The sequence below is a fragment of the Leptopilina heterotoma genome, unplaced genomic scaffold, assembly GCF_015476425.1.
Source record: "Leptopilina heterotoma isolate Lh14 unplaced genomic scaffold, ASM1547642v1 Lhet_68, whole genome shotgun sequence".
In the NCBI taxonomy this organism is placed as follows: domain Eukaryota; kingdom Metazoa; phylum Arthropoda; class Insecta; order Hymenoptera; family Figitidae; genus Leptopilina; species Leptopilina heterotoma.
This window is the reverse complement of record NW_025111157.1, coordinates 4,841,627-4,856,321: the sequence shown is the minus strand read 5'-3', so window position 1 is coordinate 4,856,321 and position 14,695 is coordinate 4,841,627. Positions and strand designations below refer to the sequence as shown.

General features: G+C 25.1%; 1 protein-coding gene across 1 annotated transcript; it reads left to right on the top strand.

The window, feature by feature from the left end:
* Positions 1 to 427: 427 nt before the first annotated feature.
* LOC122510360 (coiled-coil domain-containing protein 1-like) lies at positions 428 to 14,338 on the top strand. The gene is made up of 3 exons (XM_043624946.1): positions 428 to 939; positions 3,970 to 4,101; positions 13,404 to 14,338. The coding sequence occupies exons 1-2, from the start codon at positions 478 to 480 to the stop codon at positions 3,991 to 3,993; spliced, it is 486 nt and encodes a 161-aa protein (XP_043480881.1). The 5' UTR covers positions 428 to 477; the 3' UTR covers positions 3,994 to 4,101; positions 13,404 to 14,338.
* The last annotated feature ends 357 nt before the right edge of the window (positions 14,339 to 14,695 follow it).

Below are 14,695 nucleotides of genomic sequence, written 5' to 3'. Positions count from 1 at the left end.
TTCTAAATTTTTCCAGCAAATATAATAATCGCACAACTTTTTCTCTAAATCTCAATTTGTAAATTTTTTTTTTGTACAATAATATTTATAACAAGTAACTATTTTTTTTTTTTTTTGTAATTTTAAATTAAATTTACAAATTAAACTATTGTCTTTTAATTCAAAAACAATTTTGTTTAATTAATTTTTGATATTATATAATCTTTAAGCAAAGCATTAGAATGTTGAATGTTTTGAATGTTAAATTTAATTTGCAAATTAAATTATGTTCTTTTAATTCGAAAACAATTTTTTTTAATTAATTTTCGTTATTATTTCATTTTCAAAGCATTAAATTAGAATTTCACTAAGTGGCCATCCTTAAAGTAAAAATTTCCAACAAAATGTCTTACGTAATTTATAGACGTACCCTAATTTGAAAAATTCGAAACATTTAGAAAGGAAAATTAGTAAAATTAATTTACTAATGTAATTATTATGTTTCAGGGTTTCAATAATCCACATCGTCCGTCTCATGGCAGAAAATTCCGGTCTGTAGATGATCCAGGAGATGATCTGGTAGACGATTCAGTAGATGATCCAGGAGATGATCTGGCAGCCGATTCAGTAGATGATCCAGGAGATGATCTGGCAGGCGATTTAATAGATGATCCAGGAGATGATCTGGCAGGCGATTCAATAGATGATCCAGGAGATGATCTGGCAGCCGATTCAGTAGATGATCCAGGAGACGATCTAGCAGATGATCCAGGAGATGATCCAGCGGATGATGATCTAGGAGATGAACTGGCAGACGATTCAGTAGATGATCCAGGAGATAATCCAGCGGATGATCCAGGAGATGATCTGGCAGATAATTCAGTAGATGATCAACTAAATGATTTTAATGAACTGACGAGTGATTTGGACAAGAAATCAAGTGCCGCATTAAGAAAAAAGGTAAGAATACTTGAGAAATATAAAAAAGAAAAATGTATCTAATAAGGCTTCTGTAGACATTCGTTAGAGATGAGTGAGAGAGAGAGAGAGAGAGAAAAAAAGAAAAAGAATAAGAAGAAGAAATGTAGTGTCAACTAATGGCGCGCCCTAATGTTAAAAGTCCATATTTCAGATTATAGTATTAGACAGCAAGACACCTTGCTTCTTTTGGAAATTATGATCACTTGTGGTCCCTTTTTGAATGCGTGGAGTGGATGGTTTTCGTGAAACAGGACCCTAGACGTAAATCAACCTGAATCAGTCCCCTTCTCACACGATTGCACACGCACGCGTGTATAAGATATAAATATACGCACTCTTCCTCTCTTATTTTTCATGAAGAGAACCTCTCGATCGTTTTCTCTGGCATGCTCGAAACACGACAGGATTACGATTTCGATCGAGTCGCATCGCAGTTGTGTGCTTGCTTCTCGTCTCTCCCTTTGCAAAAAAAGTAAAAAGCAAAAAAAAAAAAGAAGAAATTCACGAGAGAGAGAAGAGCTTGTCGGAGCGTGAAACGATAAAGAGGAGTAGGCGACGACTGAAAACGATATAATGAACAGAACGAAATCGTATTAAGGCACGAGGAACGACCAGTCCGTTTTATCGAACCGGATGCTATCTTCTCCTCTCTGTCATTTGATCTTGCCTTTCTTCCTCTTCTTTACTCCGATCTTTTTCGCATCTCTTCTTCTTCTTCTTCTTCTTCTTCGTATCCCACTTATTGTGGATTCATATTTGAGGATATTTTTAACACGATATTGGAAAATTGAGTACAACGAATTTTTTTTATTCTTCTTCTTCTTCGTCTCAAAGACCACCCTCGATGACAATTGATTCTTTTGACCAGGTGGAGGCACGCGTGCATTGCATACACAAATTGTTCTTTGATCGTCAATTGCAGTATACTCGTTTCTTCTTTGATCGTTTTATAACCTTCTTGCGGGATGATCGACCATGGAATATCAATGAATAACAAAGATGTTATAAGATTCCTGGAAAGGAAGAGCTGTAAAAAAATTTTATACGCGCGTGGTCTTCGGATTATTTCTGATTGATGGTGTTTAATCATTTGAGAGCAAGAGTGTCGTGTTTGTGATTATTCTTCTTCTTCTTTTTCTTCTTCAATTTTTATCTGCGAATGGAAATTAGAATTTTGTTCGATAGGTGGGAATTAGAATTTGGAATTTTTTTTTTCTATTATAGCTATATAGAAAAATCCAATCGGTAAAAAAAAATATTTTAACAAAATTTTGAACATTCAAATGAAGGAGATTTTTTTGTTTGGATATTTTTAATAATTACTATACTGAATTAATTTTTATTTTATTAAAAACTATTTTAAATAGTAGAAAAAATTAATTGTTAACGAAGAAAAAATGTTGAATTTATTAACGTAAATTCAACATTTTTCTTCGTTAACAATTAATTTTTTAATAAATATTTTTTATTTAATATATTACCTGTTATATTTATTTACTTATTTATTATTATATTTATTTATTTTTTATTATTATATTTATTGATCAATTGTATTCAATTTTTTGAAAAATCTTCAATTTACGAACGTAAATTCAACAGTTTTTCTTCTATAACAATTCATTTTTTAATAAGTATTTTTTATTTACTTTATTATTATATTTATTTACTCATTTATTTATAATATTTATTTATTTTTTATTCTTATATTTATTTATCAATTGTGTTCAATTTTTTTAAAAATGTTCAATTTACTAACGTAAATTCAAAACATTGGCTTCGCCACCAATTAATTTTTTTAATTTACAAAATATTTTTTTAATGAAATATATTTTAAAAATAGGTATTAATAAAATTATCAAAATGTTAAGAAACATTTGAACGTTACAAATTCTAGGGACATAAATTTCATTCAATTTCTTCTTTTACGATTCCAAATTTAATCGAAACAATATTTTCTTTATCTTTTAATAATCAACTCCAACTTTGTTTTCTGAATTTTAATCTTCCAGTTAAAAGTAATTAGAATTGTAATACTTTTTTGATTTTATTTTTAACAAGTTTGACAAAAGTTAGAGAAATTAGGAAAAAATCAGGGAAAATCAACAAAATATTTGAAAACTCAAATTGTGAATAAATTAATAATAATAATAATAATAATAATAAAATATTTAATTTGAAAAAATTATTTAAGTTCAAAATAATTTTAATTCTAAATTCTGGTAAAAAATAAGTTTCTGAGAAATTTTAATTTAATTTTTTAAAGATACTTGAAATTAAAAAAAAAGAAAAAATATTAAAGGACAATCCTGAATTTATGTTAAAAATAATTGAATTTTTCTAAATAATTGGAATTTCCGGATATTCTCTTAAAAATAATTGAATTTTTTTAAATAATTGGAATTTCCGGATATTCTGTTAAAAATAATTTAATTTTTTGAAATAATTGAAATTTTCTGAAATTCTGTTAAAAGAAATTGAATTTTTAATTGAAATAATTTAAATTCCCTAAAATACTATTTAAAAAAAAATTGTGAATTTTTAAAAGAATTTTATTAAATTTTTTGAAAATAATTGAAGTAAATTAGTTTTTAGAATTTAATTCTCTAAATTTTTTTTACACCGTTCAGAGAAAAAGTCAAAATCAAGGTGAAAAACAAAATCAAATTTTTGTAGCAATACTGAGTATAAGTTTTTTGATTTTATTCTCAAGAAATATAATTCCGGTTAAAATTCGTCACCGCAGATTTAATTTTTGATTTCGTATTTTATTTTTTATATTTGGTGATTAAGTAAACGTGAATTAGTTAATGGAGGACCGGAAGTAGAAATGTCCATTCATAGTCAGGCCCACATAATTGAGAAAGATACATCCACTTTTCAATCCAAATATGGTGATGCGACATAGATTAGCAAACTACTTGGAATAAAAACCAGTTATGCATATATTTAGGAACATTGAACATATAACACATACCCTAACTTATATTATTACATTCATCTTTTTTTCAGCGAAACTTTTTTGGGGGTCACTGAGAGAGGAACCATGATTTCGCAATTTCTGAAAGACATTGGCCTTAACATACGTGAAATATACTGATATTGAGAAGGACTTTATTTCCTGCCAAAAAATTGTAAAAACAGGTATGCAGATATTTTTTGTTATAAAATAATTGCAATACAGTTTTAATATAATACAATTTTAATTAAATTCCTCGGAGTAATTCAAGTATTTTTTCTAACTTTATTAAACTTGGTCAAAAGAATTTTATTTTCAAGAGTTTTAATAAATTTTTTTGCTGAAATTCAATTATTTTCACGAAGATGACAGAATTTTTTGCAGGAATTCAATTATTTATGATATTAAATTTTCTTGGAACAATTCAATTTTTTTGACAAAATTTTAACAAAATTTTCTAAAAGAAATAAATTATTTTTCAGTTTTGATAAAATTTGTTTATATGAATTCAATTATTTTCAATATATTTATGACTAAATTCCTCGAAAGAATTCAATTAGGTATTTTCAAAAATTTATATAAAATTTTTTACGAGAATTGAATTTTAGAAAATTTTTATTATTCTCTCAATTATTTATTTTTGTATTTAAATAATTGAATTCTTAAAGCATTTTTAAATAAGAATTGATTTAGAAAAATGTATCTTAAAATAATGAAAAATTTTTTTTTTAATTATTATTAATAAGTTTAATTTTTCATTTAATAAATTTAAGAAGTTGAATGAATTCGATAATTTTAAAATAAAAAATATTGAATATTGAAAGATGCTAGAAATGGGAGGGATAAAAGAGGAGGGGGACCATTAGTTTCGAAAATTGTCTCTTATAAAAAAAGGACTTAATATAATTTAAGTTTTGATTTGTAGAGACTTGGAGGTAGATTTTTAGCTCCACCTTCGAGATGATACATGAACACCACATTCAAATGTATCCACATAAATCTAATTCCAAAACAAACTCCTAGTAAAATAAATTTAAATAATTTTCTATGCATCACGCTTACCTGACAAGTATTAATTCACTTCGAAATATAAAATGAACATAATGAATGTCACTTTTCTCACTTTATTTACTTTTTTCTCCATTTGAATTAAATATTAAAAAATCGAATTACAATAATAACACGATTTACCTTTTTAGTTTTTGTTACAAGACTTTTTTTTATTCAAAAGATTCGCTGTTTTTTTGTTTCTCAATCTCATGTCTAAGAGATTTTTCTTTCTTCACACTTTTTTTTGTATGTATAATGACTTTGTCTCAAAATGGAAAGTAAATTTATATTGTTATCAATTTTTCGAAAAATTTATGATTTTAAAAAATAGTTGGTTTTTGTGATTAGTTTTGATAATCAGAAGCTTTGATTCTCCTCGAAAATTTGGGATTTAAATTATTCTTGAAAATTTTAATAAAATTCTTAGAAACAATTCGACAAATTTTAGTAAAATTGTTTCAAACGATTCAATTATTTTCAATATTTACTATTTTAATAACAAAATTTCTCTGAAGAATTCAATTATTTAAAACAAATTTTTGTAAAATTCTTTGTAAGCATTCAATTATTTTCATAAAATAACATATTCAGAAGAAATTAAATAAAACATTTTAAAACACATTTTTTGCAAAATTTTTCGAAAAAATCAATTACTTAAAAAGAGTTCACAAGAATTCAATTATTTTTATAAATAATAAAATTCTTCTTAGAAATTCAATTAGTTTTTAAACTTTTAACAAAATTCGCCGAAAGAATTAAATTATTTTAAAAAGTTTTGATATAATTTATTTATTAAAATTTAATAGTTATTTTCAGTACCTTTTTAATCAAATTTGTCAAAAGAATTTAATTATTTAAAAATTTTTTAATGAAATTCTTCGCAACAATTAAATTATTTTCAAAGAATTTTAATAATATCCTTCGTAGAAAATTAATAATTTGTAAAAATTTGTCGAAATTCAATTATTTTCAATATCTAATATTTCAATAAAGTTTCCTCAAAGAAATCAATTATTTAAAAAATTTTTTATTAAAATTCGTCGCAAGAATTCAATTACTTTCATAATTTTTGAAATTCTTCGGAAAAATTCAATTATTTTCAATACAATTTCATTTAAATTAAATTTATTTGATTGACTTGCAGTACAATTTTAATTAAATTCCTCGTACGATCTTAAATTTTCTTCGAAACAATTAAATTTGAATTTTTACAAATTTTATTTTTTTTATTATTTTTCTTTAATATTTTCATAAATAATATTTTCCCAAGAATTGAATTATTTAAATTTAGTTTCAATTATGTTTAATGGAGTTTTTAAATTAATTCTTCCAAAAATGCAATTATTCTTGAAAATTTTATTAGAATAATTATTCGAAAGAATTTAATTTAATTCGATCAAATTTAATTTTTCGATAGCTACTTTTTTTCAGTATTAAAGCTACTTTTTTCTATTTTTTAAAAATTAATTATCGAGTGCAAAGTCCGAAAACGAGAATAATATTTATCATTATTTACTATATAGAAGAAAATATTTACCATTATTTACTATAGAATATTAACGCGAAAGAGCAAATAATAAATAAACGTTGAAATAAAATCGGTTAGAAAGAAATTGTAGATACAATTTAAAATGGAGAAAAAAATAATGAAATCCATAAAACAAGTCGCGCTTGTTACGCTATATACATATATATGTGTATTGCAATTTCTTCCGTATGGTGCTATAAAAAACAAGTTTATTTATGTCTGGCAAAGTAATTATTAAAAAGAAAATGTTAAGCACGTCGGGAAATGTCGTGAATGCTGGTGTATAATAGTCGTTTTCATCGCGGCCAGTCTGGAATGTATGTTGAACAACACTTCCCATGGAGCGAGATCGCGCTTCCATCGCGTCGCGTCTGTCCCCCGCTCGCACTTGATAGGTAATTAAACGAAACGTGTAATGGAGTAACGTGTGCACTACCTACGTCAACTATTAGCGGTATCCCGCAAAAGCTTGTTCAGTCAGATTCCATTGCCCTTGGTCGATGCGTTGCATATATTCTAATTTCTCTCTCACTCTCTCGCAGGTATATATTCAAATTGTCAGAAAATATCTCTCTCCAGGGATCCCCCTTTTCTATCTTTAATCCCCTTTTTCTCTATCCTCTGAAACCTACCTATTACTATTTTTTTACGTTATGCTACTATTTGGGTACGTTTTTAGAATTCAGCTACTAAAGGCTACTATTTCTGTTTTTTTTTAGATTTTCCACTACTTTAAATTCGCTAATACTAGAAATCAAAAAACTATTCTCAAAAATAATAATCAAATTCTTTAAAACGATTCAATTATTTTCAAAAAAAGATTCGAAATTCAATTATTTTCAACATCTAGTATTTTTAGAAAAATTTCACAAAACAATTCAATTATTTAAAAAAAGAAATTGATAACATTCATCCAAAATTCAATTATTTCTAGAAATAATCAAATTTACACAGGAATTCAATTAATTTAGAATAGCATTTTCAAAAAAAATTTAAAAAATCAATTATTTAACAAAATTTTTATACAATTCTTCACAATCATTCAATTACTTTCACTAATAGTAACGTTTTTCGTGGAAATTCAATTTTTAAAAAATTTTTCATAAAATTCTAAGCAAGAATTCAATTATTTTCATAAATAATAAAACTCATCGAAGAATTTCAATTATTTTTAATACTACTTTAAATTAATTAATCGAAAAATTCAATTATTTTTAGAACTAAAATTTTCCACAAGAATTCAAGTATTCAAAATACATAAAATTTTCGTAATATTTATTATATTTCGAAAAAATTAATTATTTAAAACAATGTTTATAAAATTCTTATGGAGAGTTTAATTATTTTCAACAATAACAAAATTTTCCAGAGAAATTCAATTCTTTTTAAACATTTTATAATATAATTTTTTGCAATAATTCAATTATTTTTATAAATATTAAAATTTTTCTCAGCAATTCAATTATTTTCATAAACAATAAAATTCATCGCAAGATTTCAATTATTTTTAATACAATTTTAATTAAATTCCTTGAGAAATGTAACTATTCTTAAAAATTTTATTAAAATTCGTCAAAACAATTCAATTATTTAAAAATAATCAAAAATTTGAAGTTTTTAATTTCAAATATATTTAATTGAAGAATTTGCGAATAATAGAAATTTTATAAAATTGAATTGTAAAAAAATGAATTTGAAAATTCTGAATTGACTTTTTCAAAATTTATTTTAAATAATGGATTTATAGATGAATTTTAGTTAAAAACACGAAAAAAAAATTTCATTTTAGAAAAGTTACAAATTATTGCAGAAATTCAATTATTTTTAAGAGTAATAATATTCTTCGCAAAAATTCAATTCTTTTTAAACATTTTAATAAAATTTTTCGCAATAATTCAATTATTTTCATAAATAATAAAATTCTTCTCAAGAATTCAATTATATTTGAAAATTTTAATAAAATTCTTTGTAACTATTTAATTATTTTCATAAATAATAAAATTCATAGCAGGATTTCAATTGCTCAAAAATTCAATTCCTCGAAAAAATCAATTATATAAAAAAATGTTTTTTTAAAATTCTTTGGAAGAACTGAATTATTTACAAAAGTATTAGAATTTTCCACAGGAATTCAATTATTTTCAAGTATTTTAATAAAATTGCTCGAAAGAAATCAATTATTTAAAATTTTTTTATAAAATTCTTCGCAAGAATGAAATTATTTTTATAAATATTAAAATTCTTTCATGTATAATAAAATTTTATTATAGAATATTTAAAAATAATTTCATTCTTTGCAAGAATTGCTTTCAATTTTTTGAAAAGAATGTGGTTTTTTTTAATAATGTTAACTGAACATTTTTTTAAATAATTGATTTTTACATAGTATTTCTTTAAATATTTTCAAATAATCGTGTTTGTTAATAATTGTAATTAAAAATTTGATAATTTAATTTGTAGGTATTAAAATTTTATGAAAATAATTAAATTAGTCTCAGCATTTTATTAAAATTTTTTAAAGTACTTGAATTCTATGGAGAAATTTTTTAAAAGTTGTACTAAAATTAATTGAATTGTTGCGTAGAATTTTATTAAAAAATTTTTAAAATAATTTAATCTTTTCGAGAAATTTTATTTTTTTTCTTGACTTTTTTCAAATTTTTAATTTTCTGATACGAGCAGGTGGGAATGCTGGCTATTAAAAGTTCTCAAAAAAAAATTCGTAATGGTCATATTTTAAAGAGCTTGAATCTTTCTTTAATGTTTGACCAAGAGAAATAATTTTTGGTAAATATTTTATTATTGTAAAAAAATAATACAATTCTTGAGAAGAATTTTATTAAAATTCTGTTAAAAACAATTGAATTTCTATATGAAGATATTTATTATTTGTTAAAAGTAATTCAATTCTTGCAGAGAATTTTATTAAATTTTTAAAAAAATTATTGAATTCTTATAAAAAATTGTATCAATACTTTTGAATTAATAATTAAATTCTTGCAAAAAATTGTATTAAAATTGTGTTGAAAATTAATGAATTCTTGCGAAGAATGTTATTAAAAGTTTAAAAAAATTATAAATATATATAATTAAGTATATAGTTAAATACGCAATTAATTAATACAATTAATTCTTCTGATCTAATTAAATCTTCTTATAATCAAATCGAGAATCAAATCTTGTTGATACAATTAGATCTTATTGACATAATTAAAATAAGAATACCACATCTTATTTGAATACCTAAAAATATTCTGCCTTTGTAAAGTGGTAGAAAAAATAATAAACCAAAAATTTTGTTTTGAAAAGGAAAAATTCCAATTTCGTTAATTAGCAAAAATTTTGATAAATGACGTTTTCAAATCATTTAGAAAAAAATTGTCTGACTCATTCTGATTCTTCTACTTTCGAGTGTTATATTATATAGAGAAGCTCTTTTGAAGAAAGAGAGAGAAAAAATCCACTAAAAGACCAGTAGCTAAACTTCTCATCGTATTTAATTTCTATTTCTTAATCATATACAAGATAAACTTCTATATAATTAGAGCTTTTTTTCATCCTCACACATTTTTCGATATATTTTTTTCTCCCAACATCACAATATAATCGGTGCGTGATGTTTATAAGGAGTTTTTTTTTCTTCTTTTATTATTAAATGACCATGAAATCAACCGAGAGAGCGCGCAGGTATTTATTTGATTTTTTTTCCACTCTTTTCATTTAAATCTCCTCAATTTGGAAATTAACTTGTCATAAATGTCACACGCATGGTGGTCTTTTTGGAATCCCTCTCGCAAGCAAATGTAAATTACATGTATAAATCAAGATAAAATTTTCTCTAAAGAAATAAAAAAAAAGGAAGAAAAAAAGTAAGAACAAAGTAACCTCTATATCAAGAAATAAAAGAGATTTATAAAGTGATTTTCTTTTCGTAACATGTAAAAATATGTCGTGTTTTAGAGATTTTTTCATCCTCTTCTTCTTCTTCTTCTTTTTTTTTGGAGTTGTTTTGAAAATAAATAATTTTGAATAAGAAAGTCTTCATGGACACAGTGTTTGGCATAGGGAATGGCTATTCGTGTATATAGGTGCGTCGTTTTTATTTTATTATCATGAGCCCAACGGTCGTAAATTACAGACTAGAGACGCGGGAGCCAGGTCATTTTACCTATTTTGACTGTGGGTGGGCCCTCACCTCTTGATGGGTTTGGGACTTGGAGAAAAAAATCTCAGGTGTATACAATGGGGTTTCGAGTATGTTAAAGGGGCGTAACGTGTACACTCACTTTTATTTTCCCCCCTTCTCAATATTTACATAGAAAAATCTAATCTACACAATTTATTAACGAAATCAATAGAAACTCCCATTGTCAAGTGTGATTTTTCCCGTATATATTAGAATTTTAAATTATTCAACATTTTTTTTTTCTTTTTATAGAGAAATTATTCTCTAATATACACGATAATAAAATCAAGTTTTAAATAAAGTTTTTTCTTTTTACGTAAAGTGACGTCCGTTATGTGTCAATGTGTTCTAATAAAAGTGTGAGTTATCCGAAAATTACAATTTTTTCGTATTTTACGACCTGAAAGTATAAGTAATTGATTTAAGTTGTAAATATTTTTGTTTAGAGAACAGATTTAGTGATAAATGTCAAAATATGACTTTTATGGGATTTATTTGCTTTTTGAATTTGTTAATCTAAAAGGATTTTTAAGTTATTTCCTTGTGTGTGGTTTTATTTGGTTTTTGAATGTTTCGAAAAAAATCGGTTGTAATATTTTTCTCTTTTTGGAAAATCTATAAGAATTCTTTTATTACAGCTTCTTGATGTAAAAAGGAAAATAAAAGCAAACGGCTTCTGTCGGTTTTTTTAAAAATAGTTGAATTTAATTTATAGTAAAAAAGGGGAGTGTAATGAAAGGGTTGCTACAAAAAAAATTGATTTGGTTTTTCACTGATTTCTAAACAGGGAAAATTTTGATATTTTCTCTGATTCTTATAAGAATTATTTTCCGGAACTTTGAACTAATAAATTTTAAACTACTAAAGACTAAATTCTTCTATAAATCAATTATTCGATTATTTTGATAAATATCAAAAAAATTTACTGATTTTAAAAAGAATTAATTTATTTAACTCAAATAAAATACATTTGGTTAAAATAACATTTTTCTCTGGGTGTATTTAATTAATTATTAAAAATAATGAATTTAGAGAAAAATTTTAGTTAAAAACACTAAAAAAATAGAGTTTTGAAAGATCGAGTTACATATAATTGCAAAAATTCAATTGTTTTTAAAAGTAATAAAATTCTTGGTGAAAATTCGATTACGTTTTAAAATTTTCAAAAATCTTCGTCAAAATGGCATTTATTTTTACAAATAATATAATTTTTCTACAAAATTCAATTAATCAATTTCCAAAAATTTTAATACAATTTTTGGCAAAATTTCAATTATTTTCAGAAGTAATAAAATTCTTGGCAAAATTTCAATTATATTCAAGAGTAATAAACTTCTTCGCAGAAATTTAATTATTTTCTAATATTTAAAAAAAATTCTTCTCAAAAATTCAATTACGTTTTAAAATTTTCAAAAATGTTCGTCAAAATGTCAATTATTTTTACAAATAATAAAATTTTTCTACGAAATTAAATTATTTCCAAAAATTTTAATACAATTCTTGGCAAAATTTCAATTATTTTCAAAAGTAGTAAAATTCGTCGCCGAAATTCAATTATTTTCTAATATTTAAAAAAAATCTTTTTGCAAAAATCCAATTACTCTTTTATAAATAATAAAATTCTTCGTTGAAATTCAATTATTTTGACAAATTTTAATATTTAATATATACAATTTCATTTATTTTCAAAAATTTTAAATAAAATTGTTCTCAAAATTCCAATTATTTAAAAAAAATTTTAATAAAATTCAACGTAAACATTTAATTATTTTCTTAAATAATAGAAAATTTACAGGAATTCAATTTACAAATTTTTGATAAATTTCTTCGAAATAATTCCATTATTTTCATTAACAATTTTTTGCAGGGATTTAATTATTTTCATAAATAATAAAATTTAATTATTTTCGTTTTTAAAAAAAATTCATCGTAGAATTTTAATTATTTTCAATACAATTTAATAGAATTCTTTGAAAAATGTATAATTATATGTTTCAAAATTAAAGTAAAAATCAATTTCAGTCATAATTTTTGGTAATAATTGAGAATTGAAAGCATTATTTTGTGAATTTTTAGAAATAATTGAATTTTGATAAGGTTTCAAATTGAAATCTTTGAAAATCTGAATTTTTCAAACTTTTAACTAACTATTCTATGGAATTAATTTTTTTGAAAAAGTTTAATTAGATTTTTCAATTTTTTAAAGTGAATCAGAATTTTCTTTAGGGTCAGGGAAAAAGTTAAAATCAGTCAGGAAAAAGTCTGAAAATCAGAGAAAAATAAAATAACATTTTTGTGGCAAAACTCTGGTGATGGGACAAAGTGTCTTAATTGAGTTAAAGTATCTTAAATGAAAACATTTATTTTGTCTTAGAGACCAAAAGTGTCTTGATTTTAGACACTTTTGTCTAAAATCAAAAAATTAAAAAGTATATAAGACATTCGTTTTTGCATGACGAAATCTAGCAATACATTTATGAGAAAGCTAAACAGTTTTTTCAGTAGAGTATATGTTTTCGAAAATACTGTCTTAATATCAGTATAAATTGCAAATAGCCAATTAAATTGACGAATAACAATTAGGCAATGAAAATTGATATATTAGAGTTTCGATTTGTGTGGATAAAACAAAGGAACAATTAGATAAGCCATTTAGATTCATTGATTAGTTCCAATCTGAAAAGGTGGAAGTCATAAAACTAAATAAATATTTCTCATTGCAGAACAAGAATTGGTTCCCACGACTGTTAATTGCATGGGCAATCCTAGGAAAGGCAAATGATAGCTGAACGATTACATGTGTAATCCTTGGCAATCTCATCGGTCACCGAATACGGTAGTAGGTGAATAAGATACACGGACACATCCATTCCAAGAGAGAGAGAGAGAGAGAGAGAGGAGAGAGACGAGGATACAAACTTTTACCGGTGTGTATTTATGTATATACACGAATGAAGCTATATAACTTGAAACTCGTTACACTAGTGTTCGTGTGTGTGTGTCTATACACTCATTTTGAGTAAATTGCACACACGCATAGCCAAAGATATTCATCATTGTGCTGCTGTGATACACCTTAAGGCCCAGCCTTTCGTATCCACCCATTCAAACCCCCCACCGCCAATGAATCGTGTATACAAGTCCAAATAAGGGGAAATCCAAAGATGAATTAATGCCCCCACCACATTGGAACGTGGCGCCACGAGCCTTTCCGATCAGTTCTCGTGTCTACTCGTTTCGCCCGCAGAATTCAACTCACGCCGATTTCAGGCATCAACGATCGAAGAAATCAGTGTGAAAAAAAAGGGAAAAAAAAAGGAAAAAATTGTGTGAAATCTCGCAATCTTCCCATTGACTTTAATGGGAGGAGTCACGATAGTGTTTTTAATGGCGGATTTTTGCGATACGCCAATCACATTTGGCTTTTTATTCACCTTACAAAGAGTGAGTGAGTGAGAGAGAAAGAGAAAAAGAGAGAGAGAGAGAGAGACTTGGTTTATAATATGTTCGAGTGAGTGTGTTGTTGCTTGGCATACGGGCGAGCACGCGAACGCGCGCGTGTCAACTATGCGTGGGTGAACTGATGAACAAAGAGGGGAAAATAAAGAAATACATACTCTCTGGATAGGATACTTTCCCTGGAGTCTCTGCATATATAGCATAAGACGAAACTGTACCTGAAAACTTCTTACCCGTTCTCCATTGCATGTAATTTCTTGAAATACTCTTTTTCTTCTTCTCTTCACAGAGAGAAGAAACCATTCAGAAGTTTTTTTTTTTTTTACTTCAATCTCTCAATTAGCTGCGTAAAAAGAGCTAAATCTTTTAATACTGAATCGTAATGTTACTCTAAGTAACAGGCCAGGGTTATTTGTCAGCTTCCGTCTGACAGGTTTTCAACCTTACTTTTTCTATATTGTGCTGTTGGTCTTTTCAACGATCTTTAACTCTCCTTTTGCGTATATATAACCTTTTTTATAACCTGCCTTTAATCTTCTGTCTCTATGTCAAAGAT